At 44.8% G+C, this 21763-nt stretch overlaps 1 protein-coding gene across 5 annotated transcripts in view; it reads left to right on the top strand.

Moving 5' to 3' along the window:
* The window catches only part of SAMD12 (sterile alpha motif domain containing 12), a 389251-nt gene that overhangs the window by 312560 nt on the left and 54928 nt on the right, over window positions 1-21763 (top strand). Inside the window, exon 5 of one of the 5 annotated variants that reach the window (XM_004743480.3) lies at window positions 20077-20449. The exons of 3 other annotated variants lie outside the window; for them this stretch is intronic. In XM_004743480.3, the coding sequence (XP_004743537.1) occupies window positions 20077-20120 (44 nt within the window). In that variant the 3' untranslated portion in view covers window positions 20121-20449. Of the gene's footprint in view, window positions 1-5893; window positions 6010-20076; window positions 20450-21763 lie in introns of those variants that run through there. One more of the 5 variants, XM_045078073.1, reaches the window with a different exon arrangement.

The raw sequence follows: 21763 nt of genomic DNA, 5'->3' as shown, positions 1-21763 counted from the left end.
CCATAAATTTCGGTTTATCCCTGGAAACAAGGTTAGTGCATTATTAGAAAATTATTTAATGTAATGTATCATATCTACTAATTAGAGGAGGAAGCCATATGTCATCTCAGTATATACTCAGAAAGAAAATCATTCAGTAAATGATCATTCAGTAAATTTATCCGTGATAAAAATTCTTAGCAAACTAGGAATAAAATGGCACTTTCTTAACCTGATAAAGGATACCCTCAAAAAACTCACGGCAAACATCGTATTCGATGGTGAAATATTTTTTAAAACCCCTTTAAAATCAGGATCAAACTGAGGATGCTAGCTCATGACTTCTATTCCACGTAATTCTGGAAGTCCTAAAGACACATGACCTCGAAAATAACTTTGTATGCGAGGAGACAGGCAACCGGCATGTTCATAGCAGCTTTGATTTTAATAGCAGAAAGCTGGAAATTACTCAATTATCCTTTGACTTAGAATGGATAAATCAATTGTGGCATCTTCATACAATGGCCTTCTATACAGCAGGAAAACAAATGGACCGGATCTATGTGTGTCCACATGGATGAATAATATTAAGCAGAAAAGCCAATCACAGAATACGTGTACAGTATCATTCCACTTACATGAAGTTTATGTAAATTTCATAAGTAGGCATATTTCATCGGATGAAATATGTATATATATGTATATTTACATATATGTATATGTATATGTAAATATATATATTTACATATATGTATATATGTGTGTAAATATACATATATATACTGTAAAGAAAAATAAGGGAATGATTAACACAAAATTTAAAATCTTGATTACATTGGTGGGGAACAGGGTGGAAAGGATCCAGGAAGGGCTTGTGATAATTTTCCATATCTTGAGCTGGTAACAGATGTGTTGTTGATTCCAACAAAGAATCATGGCTTCCCAGACTGGTAGGAAAGATGTGATAACTTAACCCCACTCCATTTGGCTTCAACTTGGAACGCCTGTGACCCCTCCCCACCCCACTTACCCAATAATTATATTCAACTGATGCAGTTACTCATTGGCCTGCTTATAGTATAAATACCTCTTCTTTATCCTTGTTTGTTTTCTGGGTTTTTTGTTTTTGTTTTGTTTCGCTATGTGTCCTTTCTATAATCCAGGACTTACGTCAGAGTTGTTGTCTTTTGGATTATAAACTCAAGTGTATGATCTAAAGAGAATGACCAAGAATGTACAGAGGAGATTGCAAGGAAAGACTATCTTATATCTGTATCATTTATTTCCCTTTTAATAGCCAAGCTCTAAAAAGTAATAAAATTCAGGACACAGTATGTACTGTGGCTTCCTAACCTCTCAAAAAAAAAAAAAAAAAAAAAAAAAAGAAAAAAGAAAAAGAAGAAAGAAACAAATAAAAATGAGGAATGTTTCCATTCGGTGTGCTGCATGTACAATGCAAAAATTGTAATCCAAATAAACATTTAGAAAAGAAAGATGAAAACTCAAACAAGATCATTCTACCCTCTGGGAATTCACCATCTAACTATGACATACACATAGAGTGAGATAGGAGGAAAGAAAGTGGGTGGTAATGGTATTGCTGACACTAATGTCTGTTCAGGAAATAGAAATATATAGAAAGAAGAGTCAGCTAGTTCTTGGGCATTGATCAAAGGAAAAAACATATAGAGAGAGAGGAAGGTCACTTTATTTTATAAAATCCTCCTTCTGACGTTAGGTGGTTACACAGCTGGTCCACCTCCACTGCCCCCAGGGTCCTGGGGTATTTTGGCTAAAGCCATGGGCATTGAGTTTGCAGTGCCCATAAACTCAAAGGAGGTTAGTGCTGGAAGGGATACGACAGAACAGTCATGCGAAAAAACTCAAATACATTTAAGAAGTGGAAAAGTCATGGGATTTGGGGAGGTAACCTAGTGATGTAACCAGAGGAGGAAGCAGTGATGACTGCAGAAAACTTTGGAGGACTTTCCCTTTCCCCACTCTTACTAAAGGCAATCGCTTCCAGAAACTTCCTTTATCATGCCAGCCACACTAAATATGTCTGCTGGCCCATGGAATACCAGTTTGTGAACTTTAACAACTCCTATTGCACAGATGGGAGATACCAATAGAGATAGTGATTTACCCAAAATCACGCAAAGAGCAGAGGTGAGTCTAGGATCCAGAGCTGTTCAATATGGTGGACAAAGTCTGAAACCATGAGGGAGGAAGCAGGTGCATGTGTTTTTATGCGAACAATTTTTGTTAGCTGGAATAAAACGAGAGGAGTATAGAAGTTTTGTAAACAGAGAAGTTTTATATGGGGGGGGGGGTTCAATAAAAGAGACCAAAAACTTGATTGAATAAAACATCTTGCTTCCAGCTCATTGCATCCATGTCCATATTGATCGGCTGTAATAGAGCATGACAGAGGTATTGATTGACTGAAGCAAGTCTCAGGTATTTGGGACCTGAAACCAGGTCCCAGGAAGGCAGTGCTCTACAGAAGCCTGCAATTAGGAAAGTGAAGCGGGAAGGGGACTGGGCATGAAGTGATCTATATTTATATCAATCTATCAAGTGACATATTTGAAGCAGAAAGTGCCTCATTTTCTTCACCTATAAGTTAACAGATAAGCATATGTTGGTGATTGTCTTGTAAAAAGCTGTTGATGAAATGCCTACTTAAAGTATGTGCCTGCGTTTTTACTAATATTGATTTCTAAAACATTGTCAAAAACAATGACAGCAGGGGCGCCTGGGTGGCTCAGTTGTTAAGCACCTGCCTTCGGCTCAGCTCATGACTCCAAGGTCCTGGGATTGAGCCCCACTTTGGGCTCCCTGCTCGGTGGAAAGCCTGCTTCTCCCTTTCCCACTCCCCCTGCTTGTGTTCCCTCTCTCGCTGTGTCTCTCTCTCTGTCAAATAAATAAATAAAATCTTTCAAACAAACAAACAAAAAACAATGACGGCAGATTGGATACACACTTCTACATCTGTCGTCCACTTAAAAAAAAGAAAACACAGAAAAACAACAGCAAAGGCAAACGTTAAGCACACAAATCTTATCAAGATCTGGGAAGCAGCAGGGGAGATGGCAGTGCACACATTTTGGAGGCCAGAAAGCAGACAGGCCCGTGGTCAATGCATTAGCAGACCCAAGCTATTTACAACTGAGCTAAAAAGAAGATCGTTGAAAAGTTAGAGAAACAACCAGATCCCCAGACCTCGTCTCCCACTCCTTCCACTCAGTTCAGGAGACTGCCATGCTCCCAGCCGAGCGGACGGCTGAAGCTTTATTCCTGAAGACGATAGAACAGTTTCTGGGAATGGAGTGCACCAGGCACAGATGAGAACAAGGGTCCGGAAGCGACTTCTCTGGGAAGAGGAAATTGACCGAGTACCTAGTAGGAGACGTCCTAGCAGGATATTTACATAAGTGGGAAAGAGTTTGGGCCTAAGGGAGCCATAAGTATTTAGAAAACCAAACACATTAAGAAACAAGATAATTTTACCTCCCGGGAAAAGTGGGCAGGCAGGGGAGGAATCGTGATGGTAGTTTACTCCGGGCTCAGTTTTGGGTAACATCTGAATACTATAATAATGTAAACATTGCATCTTGATTTAATGAAAATGACCATCGTGGGGTGAATAGGGGATGGGAAGAACATGTGCCCTAGACGTGGAGAGAGGAAAGAAGTTGTCCCCTCTTCATAGTGTGAAATCAGATTTTTTTAAGTTGGGACATTTTAATTTTTTATTTAAATTTAAGTTAGTTAACATTTACTGCATTATTAGTTTGAGGGGGTAGGATTTAATGATTCATCGGTTTCATATAACACCCAGTGCTCATAACATCACATGCTCTCCTTCATTCCCATCCCCCAATTACCCCATCCCCCACCCACCTCCCCTCTAGCAACCCTCAGTTTGTTTCCCAGAGTTAAGAGTCTCTTACGGTGTGCCTCTATCTCTGTTTTTATCTTGTTTTATTTTTCCTTCACTTCCCCTATGAACATCTATTTTGTTTCTTAAATTCTACGTATGAGTCAGTCCATTTTTTTTTTTTTTAAGTAGGCTCCACACCCAGTGCGGGGCTTGATCTCACAACCTTTGAGGTCAAGAGTCGTGTGCTCTACTGACTGAGCCAGCCAGGCACCCCTTAAAGTTGGACACTTTTTTTTTTTTTAAGTAGCAATGTAAGTACGTGATTTAGAGATAAAAGAAGTAAATGCCAAAATAATCAGCTGTGGGAGGAGGGAAGAGGGTGGAGGGCTCTTGGAGGACGTTTCTCATAACAAATCTTGTAGAACAATTCAATTCTTTAAAATTAGGCCTAGAAAACTTCGATTTAAAATTCACCCAAAAAATAATAAAAATCCATATATTATTTCTTGATTTCAAACCGATTAATAAAAATAAGCTGGACGTATTGCTGAAAAGCCAACTTAGTGTTTGTTCCCACAGCCAGAGGTGAGGAGGAAAGAGAATGATACTCTTTCCATCTTCATGCCTCTCCTAGCAAACCCACTCCGTCCACATGCTGTTCAAGTGATGCCCTTGGTGTGGGGCGGATGAAATGCTGGATCCTAGCTTAAGGATAATGGGAACCAGATGGCCTCAGCCTTCTCAAAACATCTCATTTCCAATTGCTTTTATTTATCTTCCACTTTTGATTATACTTCTTTAGGACACTGTTTGGGTCTTACAGATAGTTAAGAATTATTTTCTGAGAATCGTAACATCATTAGACTTGAAACAGTCTCTCTTACCAACTTCCTTCAGAATAAATCAGACATATGCCTTTTACTTAAGAAGCCCGAGTGGGGAAGGGACCAGTCGCTTCTCACTTTCCCTGGTGTGTCTTACCGCCTCGGATGCGGAGCTGTGTGTCTCCTAACCTTTTTTCAGTCGGGAGGCTTTTAATCTCATTAAAGTGGTGGGCTGGCTCTTGAGAAAAATTCCTGTAGACAGATTTTACATACACTTGCAGAGAATTACAGAGTCCCTGATGCCTATTCATGGATCACTTAAGTGTTCATGAACTTGTTAGGAGTCTGATCCGTATCACTGGCTATACTAATAGATTCTAAATAAGTGTTGAATCAAATGAATGGACCCAAAGAGAGGAACTCTAGTTCCAGCTGACTTGGTAGGTGAAAACAAGGACACACAATCAATGCAGTGTTTTATTTTATGTCTTTGATTTTCCTCTTGGAATATGGAAAATTGGTTTTGAATCTCTTTCTCGCCTTGCTCTTTGGGCTCTGTCGGTCCTTGTATCCTTCTCCATTTATCCCGAAGCAGTACAGAAAGAGTGTCTTCCCTATTACTTAGACTCCCGCATTTCTAGCCTCAACTTGTAAAAACTACTCTCAACCGTACGTGTTGCTCTTCTAAAATCAATCAATCAATCAAGCTCCATTATGCCCAGTTTGTCCCACATATTCAAGGCTGTCATAAGGCTGCAGTAGATGTCTGGTGAAAATGTGTTTCATATCTCATAAAACCTACATCAAGATGTCAGATGCCCATAATTAATGACGAATTCCTCTTCAAGACATTGCTTTACCTATTAGCCACCTGGAGCCGTCTGGCCAAATCCTAATCCATTAGGCAGTTGCAGACATTTTGAAGATGTACAAGTCCTAAGGAGAGTTGAGAATACTTGGCAAGTTGAGTAGTGATGAGAGCTCTGGGACGACCTGCGCCCCGGATGTTCTCATTAGGAAAATGTCCATTTCCGCTCCATCGGGTAATCAGCATTGGCGGGAACGGCAGCCTTACCTGAGCCCTGCCTCGTGCAGGATAATAAAACTTGCCGTGGCCATGGGAAGAGCTATATAGTAGAGGTCATAGGAAGGTACTTGAGGAATTAACCTTACTCTGTTGCTGGTCCTTCCCATTCTCCGAAAGGCGGTCATGTCTCCATTGAAGTCCTCACCTCGCCGTGCTGCCAACCCCATAAAATTTCATCATCATCCCCTTCTTCATCAGCTGGTTCTCCAGCCAGGTAAGAACAGCTGTGGGGAATGTACACTGTCTCATACCTCGGGTTTGCCCTGGAAAGACTTGGAACGCCAGGCAGACGCCCATGGCACAACCCCAGAGATTCCGGTTGTCACTCCAAATACGTTCAGCTCATTTTCTTCCTCTGGCCTCTGCCTTCACCTGTTTCACCCCCGTGCACAGGGCCACCGTCTGACTTTCATGCTAGTGGTTATCCTAAGCGATCAGCTATGAGTATCCCGAAGACTGTGATGGGTTACCAAGTTGTGTAGAATGTTCGCTGTTTTTTTTTTTTTTAATTTAAATTCAACTAGCCAACACACAGTACATCATTCGTGTCAGATGTCGTGTTCGGCAATTTGTCCGTTGTGTGTAACGGCCAGTGCTTATTACATCACACACCCCCCTTGATGCCCACCCCCAACGCCCCTCCCCTCCGGCAGCCCTCAGTCTGTTTCCCATAGTTAGGAGTCTCTCATGGTTTGTCTCCCTCTCTGATTTCTACCCATGCAGTATTCCCTCCCTTCCCTTATGGGCCTCTGCCTTGGTTTTCTATAATAACAATTTTGTCTTCCCTTTCTGGTTCTAAAAACCCAAAGACAACTCCAGTACCTGGTTATTGGTGCCATTACATTGAACCACAAGGACACCTGTTAGGGTGGAACATTCTGTAAAGATGGCCTGAAATCCAGGTGTGAGCATATCCTTTAGCGGCTCTCAGGAAGGGCAGGGGGGGCAGGAGGTGGCATGAGTGCTGATGTCACCGAGACCCCTCTAAGGGTGGTGGAGGCCCCAATGGAATGAAAGCCAGCCGCCGGGGTGGTCACCCATGAGCCACTTCCCTTAGGGACAGCGAGTTCACTAGGAGATGGTGTTGATTTCTGTAGGGCGTTCTTCAGAAACAGAGCAAGAAAGTCGCACTCACCCCGAAAATAAAACTGAAACTTACGTTCAGAGACAACAGAATGCGGCACTATTTCCACTGCCACGGAATCTAGCTTTAGCTTTCACAAAGTAAAGGAAGTTTCAAATTACATGATTAAAACCATCTTCTTGGGGTTTAGGAGAGGAGGGGTCCATGTGTTTCCATTTCATGCAAGACTTTTAAGGAGTGTTTATGCGTTGGCTGTCAGCGCCTTGACGGAGCATACCCTCTCCTTTCCCACCGCCTCTCGGGCTGGGCCTACTGCTCTCCCCTGTGCCGCACTGCCTCTGGGCAGGACCCGCTACTCGGCATCTCCTAAGCATTTACACGGAAGATCCTTCTGGAATATTCTCACATGTGCTTCTCTTTCTCTTTCCTGGGGTCTTTCTCGTGAAGGGCTTCCGCTCTGGCTTCAACATAGAAGTCAACTTCCTCTAAGCTAGCAGCCATTTCCCCTCATCTTTTGGTGGCATTTGGGACAATACTACAATACTACAACTAAAAAGCCAGCCCTAAAACCCGTGGATTTTTTTTTTTTTTTTTTTTTTTTTGAGCTCCAGGCCTATGCACCTTGGAACGGAATTCCGTTACTTTGCTTAAACGTGTGTCTGAAGAGTTTCACACTTCCCACGAGCCAATGCTTGAAACAATGTCAGAACATAAAAGCATCTAATAGTCCTTCCCTGTTTTGTCCCCACACTTGACAATGAAAGTCTCATCTTTCATACCCTGTGCCATCATGTCCATATATAAGAATTAAGATGAGCATTTTGAGTATTTCCTTTTGCAGAATTTCCTGCTGAACATCTTACAGCCTTTCTCCCCAACATCAACTAGAGGAAGTAGGTACATTTTACAAACAGGGAAACTAAGACAAAGCATTTCATCCAGACCGGTTTAAAATGACCAAGAAAGCGGCACCTGGATGGTTCAGTGGGTTAAAGCCTCTGCCTTCAACTCAGGTCATGGTCCTAGAGTCCTGGGATCGGACCCCACATCAGGCTCTCTGCTCGGCGGGGAGCCTGCTTCCCCCTCTCTATCTCTGCCTACTTGTGATCTCTGTCTGTCAAATAAATGAATAAAATCTTTAAAAAATAAAAAATAAAAATAAAATAAAGTAAAATTACCAAGAAAAATAAGTAGAGAGGGAGTAAAAAAATGAAACAAGAGTGGCAGACGGCGACGGTTGTGGAAACAGAGTGGTGATCGCAGTGTGGTTTCAAAATACTATTCTCGCTACTTTTGTGTATGTTTGGAAAGGTCTGTAAAGTAAAAGTGTTAGAATTATAAAAATAAGACTCCTTAAATTTAACCCTTGGGAGAAAGAGCATCTCTTCTGTATCTACCCCACGGTTAAGATTACTGCCCAGCCCACCCCCCGCACTATAGAAAATGCTCGCAGTAGCTGAGCTCTCTGCTAGAAGTCCATTGAAACCCTGGGTTGTGCTTTTCCAATTATTAGCACCTGCCTGTGGCCTTCAGTTGTTCAGATTTCCTCCTGAGCGTTCCATGGAAGCCTGTGTTGTACCCCAGGAAGACATAAGGGGATGTCATTTCGAATGCCATGAAATCATCTTTTTTGCACTGTTCCATTGTGATAATGTGTGTGTTTCCCCGCAGCTTCTCTCCAGTGTACGCTGCTCCCTTTCCATGTTATCGGTGCCGCCACCTCATTCTCTTGTTGTTAACTGCAGAATTGTTCGTCTCTATGTAGGCTTCAGATCTGCATCTGCTTTATGTGGTTCCATCTGCTCTGCATTGTAGTTTCTTTGTAATATATTAGGTGCTGGGAAACATTTAAAGAGACAGTCAAGTGAGCATGAGCCTTGAGCTTTCTCCGTCTCTCTCTCTAGCTCTTCTCTCTTAACAGAAATAAAAATGGTGTTTGTCACCGGGTGGAAATCACTTTACCTTTGGAAATTTGTGAACCTGCTTTTTAAAAATTCTTTTTTTCTCTCTCTCTCTCAGTCATTGTAAATTTTTTTTCTCTTTCCCTTCTTCCTTAGCATCATTCCTACCACTCTCTCAGAACTCTCAGAACTAAGTGATTTGGTCTTCTTGGACAGATTGAAATGAAAGTTAAACACTCCACACCAAAAGGACTGGTATATAGTGGACTGAAAATCCAAGGTCCCCTTGGGTCTGTGTGTCTCTCTTTCATACTCTGGGTGAGCAGCTCCCAGTCAGGAAAGGGCAGTGTCCAAATTCTGGCTTCTGAGTCAGCAGAGGTGGCTTAAAACCCCACCTCTGCAAGTGGCCTTCCCCTGGCTTAGCTGGGTCCCCTGTAGAGCAGCAGGATGGTACCCACTTTGGAGTATTGTCGTGAAGATCACCTTCCCGAAGTTTCTAGCACAGAACCCATCATCTATTGCCAAAACTTCAGAAATGGTCAGTAGCTATAATTACTATTAACTCTACAAGTCACTGACAGCATGGGAAAGTGCTAACTATGGACCGTAATAGCTACAAAAAAAATAATGTGTTTTCTTGGTTGCCAAATTAAGTTGAAACCAATTTTCACATTAACAGCAGGCATTTGCTAACTTAGAAAACACAGCTACCAACGAGGCTCCAAAAGAAGGTCTTTGACGCTGATGCTCATTTAATGTGTCATATTTGCTTTGGGTGAAAACTTTTGCTGAAATGTGAGAGGCTCGTTGGATTTTTTTTTTTTTTTCCTTTCTTGTCTACCCAACTGTCATTATGTGTATCCTCAGAGGTGGAAGTCTTCTGACCGGGGCTTGGTTAGGACAGGAGTTTCGTGCTTTGATTTTGTTTTGTGTTTGAGGTTCGTAATGAAGAGCTCAGAAGGAGAATTGTTAGATGCTCTAGGGGAAACACAGACGTCACCGTCTTTCTGTTTTCTGAAAGTTGAAAATGACAAAGAACAGCAATGCTAATAAGTGGTACTATGTCTAGTTGAGTTCAAAAATGTAATTCGCTACTTCTGAGGAAATCGAAGCCTTTGATGAGAGGAGCTCTTTTGACAAATGAAAAATTCTAAGAGTGACGGTAAAAAAATTTTTTGGTAACATCTGTATTCGTGCATTTGCATTTTTAGCAAACATTTGTTGAACATCTTCCGTGGGCCAGGTATATTGTTAGGTACTGGGATGTTAAAATGAGGAAACTTATTGTAAAAGGAGAGAAGTGGCTTGGTTAAATTCTGTAATTTTAAGAGTGTTTTCAAAAGGAGCTCATTGTGAATGTATGGACTGGGTTTAGATAAAGTCACAGAGGATGGTGCTGTACCCCAGCCATCCTGACAGTGGGGAGCCGTGACCGCCCCTTGGTCTCAATGATCAAGGGGAAGAAGGAGTAAAGCCTGGAGCCTGGAGAGAGGCTGGTAGGCAACGGCCACCTCTAGGGCACGCATAGGCCTCATGCAGTGAGATCTAGGCAATCCAGAATGGCCTGCTCTGGAGGCAGCTAAAGAGGATTAAGCCCCCCACCCCCACCCCCACCAGAGGGGAAGAGAGCGCCCTTGTGTGTTTCACAGAGGTCAGCCTCCCCAAGCACAGACCAGAGTGGAGAAGGATCTGGAAAGGGCAGAGGGGAAAATCAGCACAACGGGACCTCCTTCGAGAGACTCAGTGTAACGGTAGAAGGCACAAGTGGATAAATTTAATACCCATAATAATTAACATGGTATGCTATTTACAGAATAATAAGAGAGCGCAGATGACAAAGCTACCAGCTCTGGTCCTAGGGAACATTCAGTCTGGATCTCAAAAAAAAACGAGTCCAAGTTCGCCAGATGACAGAGGAAGGAGGACTAGCACAAGGGGCAGAGGAAAAGGCCAATCTATAAATCACCCAAATATGCAAAGCCTGCCTAGAAATCAGGTGTGACTCCAGCGTGAGGTATATGGGACCCAGGGAAAGATTTGGGATTCTGCAAGGCTTTGTTTGCACGGGTGGAGAACATGGCCCCGAATCCCTGCAACAGGTGATTCTCGTGCCCAGCAGGCTGTTTGAGGGCAGGTGTCTCTGTGCGAGCCGCGCCAGGGACAGCACTTGGCACACGGCCCGTGCTCGAGAGCTCTTTGGAAAATAAAGGAACAAGTGAACCTGAGTCCCAAGACTGCATTTTAATTTATTACAATTAAATTTGATATTGATTAACAGGGAGTACTATTTTGAGTCTTCCCCTTTTGGTCCTGGAAATAAGTAGATCTAAAGAGCAGCAGTTTTGTGGGGCAGGATGAGGAGTCAGGACGGCTGTTCTTTGCTGGAAACACTGTTTCACCCTCCGCATCTCAGCCACCCAGTCTGGAAAGTGAAAATCGTGCTCACTGCACGATAATCTCACAATAATCGTGAGATTATTGTGGAGATCAAACAGATCAAAGGTGCCTTGACAGGTATAAAGAACTTGACAGGTAAGACGCAGTGATGCCTCCTCCTCCCACATAAGTGAATTTTTCAAATAATGCAGTGATGTTCCATTAACAAGGGTTTCTCATTCTCAGCTCTATCTGCATTTGGGCCCAGAATACCTGGGGGGTGGGAAGCTGTCCTATGCATTTAAAGATATTTTTGCAACAGCCCTGGCTTCTGCCCATCAGCCATCGGTGCCCACACCCCCGATTCCACCCCAACGACTGGTTGTGATAACCAAAAATGTCTCCAGACGTCCTGATGTCCCCTAGAGGGCAAAATTGTTCCCTGGTTGCGAACCACTGCCTTGAACATTCCTTTTCCTTACCCATTCTAGATGGAAATCTTTCTAAAATATGTTGGTCACATCCTTACCCGTTAAACACAGGCTCCTGAGTCACTACAGGAGAATACTGGCTGCAACCATCATAGAATCTTTAAAATGGCTTAGCAGTATTTGCTCACGCCCCTGGTCTGCAGTGTCGTGTCGTTCCTCGTGCCTGCATTTCATGCATTTTTCTCTTCCCTCCCTCTCTCCCTGTGAGGCTGACAGCTGTCATTTTCCCGTAAGCATTGAAGTGTACGAATTTGCTATTTCTAATCTGCTCAGGATTTAAAAAGCAGTTAGCCAGCTTTCTTAGAACGCATCTAAAATGAGAATCAACAGTCCCTGAGTTAGGGTGTGCAGGAGCCTGCCAGATGGACTTGGTCCGTGGGAGCCTTGCAGAGGCCTTCCTGTTCTCACTTCCCAGCTCCTCTGCCGTCAGGGACGTCTGCCAGGTAAGCCTGGTGTCATCCTGCTTATTAGAATATGACTGGAGGATGTTAGGAACATCAGCTTTCCCATAGCCTCGATTTCGGATGAACTAAGAGGGGGTGGGTGTCTGATAACAGTTGAAACCTGCCCGCCAATTGCAAAGCAACATTTCGAAGAACAATGAGTCTTGGATTTTTCCCACCACCTTCCTCACTCCTTCCGTCTAGAAATTATAGGGAGGGCAGTACATCATTCGGTTGTCTACGAGGCCGCACAGAGCCTGGTATCGCGTACTCGATAAGACATCGGTGATACCTGAAACAAAATAAGTCTAGGGTCTGAGCCCTGGTTTAGTGGGGTGGTCCTGAGCACACAGTAGGCCATGTTTGTGGGAGGAACCCCATCCGTGAGGAACAAGAACAGAACCCCACTTTCCAGTTGTCTGTGGGGAAAAAAAAACTCCTGTGAGGTGTGGCAAGCCAAAGATAAGGACTTCAAAACTCCAGATGAGGCAAGCGGTTTGTCGCAAAAGCACAGGCTAATCTTTCATGTCACAGATAAAGAGGGAGCCCTAATAGGCCCAGAGACAGGAAAATAAAATGACTGAATGTCAGCGTGTTTCCTCTTCTGCCACAGCTCTCTTTAAAGAGCACTGATTGGGGATGGCCGCGGGTTCTGGCTCGCAGCACCAGTCCGCCTCGCAGCACCAGTCCGCCTCCCTTGATTTCCTCCTTTGCCAGTGCTCATGTTTTTCACTGGGCGCGAGGGGAGGTTAAGACTCTCCGTGTCTGCCTGACACCAGCGGGTAGCATCTCAGGGGTCTCTGACAGCTCACTCGTCCATGTTGTTAGGCTATTTCTGTCTCCTATAGCACGGAGTGATCCGTCACACCAGCATAAAGCAACCTGTGGGAGAACTTTTACCCGAGTGCTATGCAAGGTCTGAGGAAAGCATCCCGGTTCAGAACGGTTCTGTGCATCACGAGAAAGCGATCAGTGTCCAGTAGGACTCTAAACACCGCCGGAGGAATGACGTTCGACTTGCTACATTTTCTCAAGGTCATGACTGGTCTTAACAGTCCCCAGGGGTGACAGGTTTCCAGATGGTGATTCTGGACCAGCCAGACCCTTGAGAAAGGAGGCCAAAACTGCCCAGTTTCCACCGGAGAATATGAAACCTGAGATCATGCTGATAATGAGATCACCCTCAGAGCTTGTCCCGGGGTCCATGCTAACCCCAGTGTATCTCGTCTCCTGAAGGAATGAACCCAGGGATGCTGTGACTTTCAGATTTTATCCGTCACTTCTGTAAGGAGTTCCGCTGAAGCCATCCAAACAATCCGACCAGGCCGAAGTCAGGAAAATGGCCAGTCCTCAAAATACAAATCTTACAACAGAGTAACCATCTATTTGTATTTTCAAAAAGGCAATGAAAACATCTCTCTATTTGCCTTGGGTTCTGCAGTCTCGACATTTCAGATAGGTCACTGGTTAATTGGGCTGGGTTAATGGCTCTTTTCATTATGGTGACTTTTGCCCATCTTTCTGGCAGAAGGGGCCTGATTAAATCATGGGCGGCTGTGGGTGAAAGATATTGCTTCTGTGGCATTTAGCCTCCCCAGAGACTATAGAGCTTGGGGGGAGGGGGGACTACATGGAGTGACTTTGGAACATGGCAGAAACTTAGCTTTGTTTTGTCTACGTTCACAAGAAAGAGCAGCAGTTAGTGGTTCTGAGTGCCTTTTCTGAGGAGATGATTACACAGAACCTGCGGCAGTTTCTTGAGGCCAGTGTGTCTAGAGTGGGAGCGGACAGGGGAGTGGTGTGAGGTGAGTTCAGATGAGGCAGGGCGCGTAGTAAACTATCCGGAAATGAGGGATGAGGGCCGGTGCGTAGGCCAAGGTGGGAGCAGAGCAGCTGATAAATTCTGGGTTGAATTCTTGTGATCTGCTCGAATCCAAAGTATCCTTAAATTTACAAAAATTAAAAAAAAAAAAAAACTTGAACAATGAGTCTGTGGCTCAAAAGAGATGCAGAGATCTTAAAGAGATCCTGCTGTCCAATTCATAATCACGTAGAGTCCTTGCTAGGTGCTCACCATTTTCCCATCTGTGATTTAAGAGAATCTCTCCAAGCCTTTGAGATGTGTATTATTATCTTTATTTTGAAGAAGGACTGATGAGGGCTTTGTCCATGTTAGCCTTAACCTGCTTCGGGTTGAAACTTGACGTGTAGTAGGGCTTTATTTGGGAATGGGAGAACTAAAACTGGAAAAGGGGTTTTCTGATTCTGTTTTGTCCATTTTCTACTACATGAAGTTCTTCTTATCCTGCATAGGTTAAATTAGTTTTTGAGTTCTGGTCTAGGAAACTAACCACCAGGAAGAGGCCTGTTTCAATGAGGGAAAAAAAAAGAAAAGAAAAGTCTTCTCATAGTAAATGTAAAACATTGTCAACACATAGCCCATTTGTAACTTGTAGGCTAACCACATATGTTTGCACTAGTTATAAAGACTAAGTTCTCTGTATAGTAAGTAAATACGTGTGTATACGTATATGTATATAATTACCTATTTACTTATGTATCCTATAGCCACTAAACCCAGAAAAATTCTGAAAGAATAGATATCAAAACATCAACAAGAGCTATCTCCAGGATTTACGGTCCCTTCCTTTTATTTATGTATGTGTTTGTTTATTCCTAATCTAAAATGTCTTCCTATCATGGGAACGGAACACAAAGTGTATTTTTTAAAGACAAGAAGTAAAGAAGGCACACACCTGGCTCATTCTAGATTCAGGTGTATTTGATCTTCCCGCCTCCGGTTTGCTCCTCCTTTCGTACAGGTTTCATCACGATGATGCAGCTTAAGCGATCAATTTGAAGGTGACTCTTCCCAAAGTTTGAGCAGGTATCAAGATTACAAAAGCATCAACTCAATAAAACTGGGGCCCATTGTGATCCTTAGGATTGAGAGAACCTTTGGGGAAGTCACTGCAGGGAAAATATGAGAAACCAGAGGGAAGGAATAGAAATACCTGATCTTTAAGACCCTCAGTGGGAGGCATCATTTTGAAGGAGGAGATGAGCAAGGGGGAAACTAACACCAGAATTGTCGGTTACAGCCTCTGAAATCAGTCTGGGAGAGGAACAAGGGGCAAATCTCAGAGAAGGGCCCTCGAAAGACAGAAAAACACAGGCCAAGGAGACTAAGTAGACAAGTTCCGAGCTGTGTGGTGGAAAGTTTGAGGAACGGCACCCACATGCCCTGGGCCCTGGTGTGTTCGAAAGGCTCGTCACGTGGTGTGATCAGGTAGGAAGCAGAGGGACTCTCGTGACTCATTTGTGATGGGAAGCAAAGCGGTGGGTTGAGGGTGGCAGTTGTGTAGGAGGAAGGAGCAAGGCCCCCAGGACAGAAGGAATGGAAACAATTTAGATACGTGTTATTAATTATTGTCTCCAAAGAGCCTGGTGTGGCAAGACCAATGATGACATAGGGGATATTTCTTAAATCCCTCCCAACATAGCTCACTGTCTCCTTCTATGTGGCATGAATCATCATCTCTGGAACTTTCCTGTTTCCAGCAAGGAGGCTGCAGCACTGATAAAGGCTGTTGGCGGGATGTTACGTCACCGCCATTTCTGTACCTGTGGTTCACCTTCCTGGCAGCCCCGGCCTGAAAGACCCCAGAGTACAGGCATTCGATGCAACCTAATACTTGACATACAGGCGGTTGATGGGAATGATTTTTCAAAACCTGTTATATTCTGAAACGAGTGGTTTCTGGCCCCTGCTCCCACCAGCCTCCTCTACATTTTTTATCTTTTGCCCACAACAGATGTGGCCGATTTTCACATAGATGGAATCTCTTTGACTGGCAAGAGACTAGGGTTTTAGCTTTATGATTGTCATGGTGGTGGTTGTCATTATCATTTCAACTTCACCTATTTCTAGAAAGTGAGACAGTTTTCTTTGATACAATGGAAACCTTTCAATGAGATTGAAATGTAAGAACTTTTTAATAGAGGGGACAGTTATAAACTGTAAGCCCAACAGTTGTATTTTCCATTCTGGGTATTGTCTTCTTGGTGCACAGCAGGTACGCGATAAATGTTTTAGAATTAAGAATAGTGGAGGGTGCCTGGGGGGTGCCTTTGGCTCAGGTCATGATCTCAGGGTCCTGGGATCGAGCCCCACATCGGGCTCTCTGCTCAGCAGGGAGCCTGCTTCCTCCCTCTCTCTCTGCCTGCTTCTCTGCCTACTTGTGATCTCTGTCTGTCAAATAAATAAGTAAAATCTTAAAAAAAAAAAAGAGTTAAGAATAGTGGGTCTGATTTCACATAATATACCTCTCTATTTCCTGTTAGTGTCCTATCCATAGGTCAGATTATCTTCCTCTTCTGGGGCCTGGCCTTGGTTGACAAATAGATGAGTTGGTTAATTCATTTGTTAATTCAATTAACTGAACACATGCGAGACCTCAGAGATTATGTGGGGCTTGGAAAATGTATCCCCACTCTGAGCACACATCTCAGCCGCAGGAACATAAACATCCCCAGTTCCTGCTGTCACCAGTTATGAGTCCCAAGGCAAACTGGGGACCTACTATGTGCAAGACAACCTGCTAGGCCATGAGATACAAAGACTATATGGGATCGCCTCATAAGTACAAGAAGAAAATGGGGCATTTTAGTTTAAAATAAGAACACATAGCGGAGGGTGGGAGGTAGGGGAACCAGGTGGTGGGTATTGGGGAGGGCACGGATTGCATGTGGCACTGGGTGTGGTGCAAAAACAATGAATACTGTTACGCTGAAAGGAAATAATAAATAAATAAATAAATAAATAAATAAATAAATAAATAAATAAAAGTTATGAGTTTAAAAAAAGAACACATAGCATAGAACTTTATCGTATTTTACCATAGATAATTTACTGAACCATTTGCAGAAAAGTGGTACAAAATATGTCTTGTCATTATTCGCATTTTGGCACTGAGAAAACTGAGTTTTATAAGTTAATGTGTCATTCTGGGTTTTCCAGAGGAATAGAACCTATAGGAGCAGAGGTGGTGGTGGCGGCGGCGGTGGCGGAGGTGGCGGGGAGGGGGGGTGATTTACTATAAGAAATCAACTCACACAATATGAAAGCTGGGAAGGCAAGCTGGAAGCCCAAGAGATCCAGTGGCCTAAGTTCTAGGCCAAGTCAGGAGTCCGAAGGCAGGAAAAGACTGATGTCCCAACTCAAATGGATTGGATGAGCAATGTGCTCCCTGGGGAGGGCAGTCTCTTTTACTCAGCCTCCTGATTCACATGTGAAAATCTCATCCAGGCATACCGTCACTGACATACCCAGAAGGTGTTGAACCAAACATCTGGGCGTCCTGTGACCCAGCCACGTTGACTTACGAAATCAACCAGCACATGGGACTTAACCCGAGATTGCACGCCCATGAAGAGGAAGTGCTAACAGCCCAGTGCCCTTCCACAAGGCTTCTCATGGAGATAGCAGCCATTCCCAAGCACACACAAAAGACTGGCTATGTTTGTGTGTATGTGCGTTTCTATGATTGGCTCACAAAGAAATATCCAGCCGGCGTCCCCTCTCGCCAAAGCAGCTGCATTGACCAAGGCAGCTTTCCCACCTCCCTGATACGAACTTCCAGCCTCCCCCACCCCACACCATCAGGGCTGCCCGGAGGTGCCTGTACTTGGTTCAGCTTCTCATTCCATGGAGCTCCTCTTTCTTTCTCTGTGCTCCCCGTCTGCACACCCCAGGGCCACATTCCGTAGCAAGTCCCACAGGCCCAGGCCTGCGGTGGAGACTGGCAGAGCAGCCAGGGTCCCACAGAGGACAAAGGGTGGGACTTGTCTTACCTCTGAAGGCTTGGCACAGCCTCCAGCTCGGTAGGAGGAGGGGACAGCGTGGGCCGCCCGTGGGTTGCCCGTGCCTGGTACAGTCGCTGGCCCTTAAGAGGTGATCAGTATTTGCTAGATGAAGGGAAGAGAGGCAGGATGGTGTGGGGGAAGAGAAACTGTGCAAAAGGGAGGAACCGAGAAAAGGAAGTAGGAAAAGAGAATGGGTAAGAGAAAGGAGAGGGAAGGAGAAAGAGAAATGAGAAGAGTCAGAGGGGAGAAAGGAGCAGGAGCCCAGAAAGCAAGCAAGGCAGCAGAAGGGGTGCTGGAACTGGACGGGGAGGGAGGGTACCTGACCCGAATCCAGATAAAGGAGTAGCCCCCAGGCCCAAAGGAAATGACCCTGGACAAGTCACCAGCCTTTGTGGACCGTAAAGGAAGGAAGGCTTTAATGTGTGTCCGGAGGGGATCGGACCTGAGCCCCTCTCTGCATGAGCTCCCCTGCCTCCACGGTCGGGTCTGGTCGTCCAGGGATCCACAAAACCGCCGGGCAGCCACCGCCCTGACCCAGCCCCTCTCTCTCTGTTCGTCTTCTCTAGTCTTTACCTCTTACCAGGTGCACGAGTGCCCTGAATGCACAACGTAGGGAGGGGAACAGGACTACAGTTTCCATAGGAGCTGAATGGCAGCACTTGGAGAGACGTGGAGGACAGATCTTCATTTAGCCTCTTCTTTAAAGCCAAGATACATGCACACGCGGACATCAGGGTCCGCCCTCTGCAGTGCCCAGGCAGAGCCCGGCTCAGAAACTTCAGAAAGGAGAATGTAAAATGAAATATAGATATTTATAATTGAAGTATCTCTCCCCCTCCTCTCTCTCTCTCTCTTTAATGAAAATGCAGCCAACTGAATATTTAGTTCCCCAAGGAAGACTCCGCTGTCGATTACACTGTGTGCATGGGGAGACACTCTAACAGAAAATGATGCCGGCTCATGGCTAATGATCACCTTGCTCAGGATCAGTACAAGACAAGGTCTTTGAGGTCGGCCCCTTTTGAGTTTCGAATTAGGTATTAGGTGCCGAGTAGAGCTAAAAGCATTTCATGTGAGCCTGCAAACGCAGTGGACGCTGGGTCCAATTTTATACATGTACAGGTATATCAAATACACTTAATTTCCCCCATTGAAGGTGCTTGCTTTTAATTCTGCGGCTGGCAGTGCAGAACAGGTTTGAAGACTAAATTTCCATTCCGCCAAAGTAGTAGTTGGGGATAGAACTTCTAAAGCAGGAGTAACCCAAAAAGCAAAGGTTTTTGGCGCTCGCAGAGAAGGTGGGGGTAGTAAGATCCAGGGAGCAGTAGACAGAGGAGACCCCGTAACTCTCAGTAAACAACACAGGGCTGGGGAGCACAGACCTGGTCTTTGACTCTAGAGCTGAGCCCAGCTTAGCAGGAAAGACAGTTGATTGACTGACTTGCTCTCAGTGTTTTGCCTGACCAGCATTCAAGCCCTGGGCTATTTGGGGGGGCACGAGGGGAACTGAGCAAGCTAGGTTGTTCCCATGCATCGTGCGCCCGCTGCGTGATGCGTGTTGTTCCAGGTCCTTGATATAAAATACTCTACTTCATCCTTATGTAACCCTCTTATTCTTTCCAATCTAAACGTTAGGGAAGTGAGACTCGGAGTTTAAACAGCAGGCTTAAGGTGATGAGCAGGTGTTTAATGAGCCAGGGCTCTAACAGGGCCCTCCAGCTCTGCACTATGCCCCCCTACCCCAGCCTCCTGCACGGACCAGGGACTGGACGCTCAGAGGGTGCGCAGGCCTCCCGGCGTGCCCCGCCTCCCGACCCAGACCACTCTCCGTGGGATCGAGGCCATTCCCATTCAGCCTAACTGGCTGTCCCTCCTGCCCCAAAGGCTGGACATGCCACCTAAGCTGAGACACAGGGAGGTCTGCCCAGCTTCTCCTGCAGCCTCCCTCAGGCCTCCCACCCCAACACCAGGAGAACGGAATGGCCTTTTGGCTAACAGGCTCTGGGTCACCCAGTCAGTGATGAGGCCAGCAGCAGGCTGGACCTCAAACCCCTTCCACCCATGACTCCATCAGAAGTTCACAGTGTGGTTGAAAAATCATCCTATTTAAAGTTCGCATTTCATCTGTGATCTCTGTCAGGGACTGGAGCTGCTGCTTCCAGCAAGAGTGAAGAGAGCCTGTGAGCGTCTGGACAGCACCAGAAATCCTGGAATGGCTGCGTGTCTTTTATTAGCAAGAAGCTAGCTGCCATTAGAAGGATCCTTCTTGCCTTCAAAAATACAAAATATTTTCAGAGTTGCTGTTGTTATAGGACTTCTAAAATGATTTATGAGAATAGAAAACTGCTGGTGAAGAAAAATATGTGTGTATGGATATATATGTGTATTCCTTTTTAATAAAATGAAATAACTGTCGATGCAAGTAGTATTTTGACAATAAGAGCAGTTCCATTCAACGGATGGTCCTTGAGCGTGAACAGATTCTCATGAATAAAGAGGTGCTCATAGCTGTATTTATCTTACAATGGATTTGTTTTAGTGAGTTGAGTATTTTAAGGAGAAGCGTATGTTAAGAACTTTAAAGGGTGTTTTAATAAGAGATTTCTGGGGCTTTCTGTTGGTACTGATCATATTTTAATTGGCTTCCATTTGTGGAGCTTACATTTCAGAAAAAGGCGTGTATCTTCTGATGTTTAAAAAAGCAAAGTCACCTACTAACTAATGGTGTTATCAGATAGCGGTCAAAACAGACACTGGGCTAAGACCAGGTTGGCCGTTATGCAGTCTGATTGCCATCAGATCTGCCTGCGCCCACGGCAGACATCAGAAATCAGTCGGAAGCACCTAACTAACGGGCACCTGGGGGGCTCAGTCGGTTATGCTTCTGCCTTCGGCTCAGGTCATGATCCCAGGCTTTTGGGATCAAGCCCCAAGTTGGGCTCCCTACTCACTGGGGAGTCTGCATCTCCCTCTTCTTCTGCCCTTCCCCTCCCTTGTGCTCTCTTGTGCACGCGTGCTCTCTCTCTCTCAAATAAATAAGTAAAATCTTCTAAAAAAATCAATCTGAGCAATCTTCACATTCTTCTCAGTCCCACTCCTCATGAAGCCACCAACCCAGTGCTGTCGGCCATCAATCTGAACCTGGGCTGAGGGTCCTTTTGCCTCTCCATAGCTGGAGCCAATGTCCATACAAGAGTAGCCAAGAGTAAGAACAGGATTCCATGTAGAATAATAAAGACTGAAATAGTCACTGTGGAAATCATACCGTGTAATCCCTGTATTACCAGCAGAAGTGGCTTTCAGTGTAGGAAAACAATGGTTCATTTGGAGTCAGGCTCTAAATGGGTAAGGTAAGGAAAAGATAGTTCCTACTGTGTATAAATTTCATGTTATCCACTGCTGAAATGCCCTTACCCCATCTATCTGCAGAGACACTGTCCCAGTCGGCCACTTACCATCTTACCTTAACTTCTGTAAGAATCTCAGCCAACAGTAAGCTTGGCAAGGGCAGGGACTGTGTCTGTGTGCCTTGTCATTCGTTGTAGTGAGTGCCTAGTACCGTTTGGTGTCGTGAGTGAGTATGAATGAGTTCATCCCCCCAAGGAGCTCCCCATCTCTTCTAATGTTATCGTCTACCTTACAGCTGTATGTAAATCAAGACATCACTCTCCTGCCTAAAACCTTATCTCCTTTTCACCCACTGAGTGAAACCCAAACTGCTGTCCAGCCACAGTGCCAACCAGCCAAGCATTGCACTTTATCATCTAGTAAGACTAAACTTTGACGTTCCCAGCAAAGATCATACCGTTCGTGCTTTTGTGTCTTTG

The sequence above is a fragment of the Mustela putorius genome, unplaced genomic scaffold, assembly GCF_011764305.1.
Source record: "Mustela putorius furo isolate JIRA1106 unplaced genomic scaffold, ASM1176430v1.1 tig00000228_pilon_pilon_pilon, whole genome shotgun sequence".
In the NCBI taxonomy this organism is placed as follows: domain Eukaryota; kingdom Metazoa; phylum Chordata; class Mammalia; order Carnivora; family Mustelidae; genus Mustela; species Mustela putorius.
The sequence above is the reverse complement of the archived record's forward strand: the minus strand, read 5'-3'. Positions and strand labels throughout refer to the sequence as shown.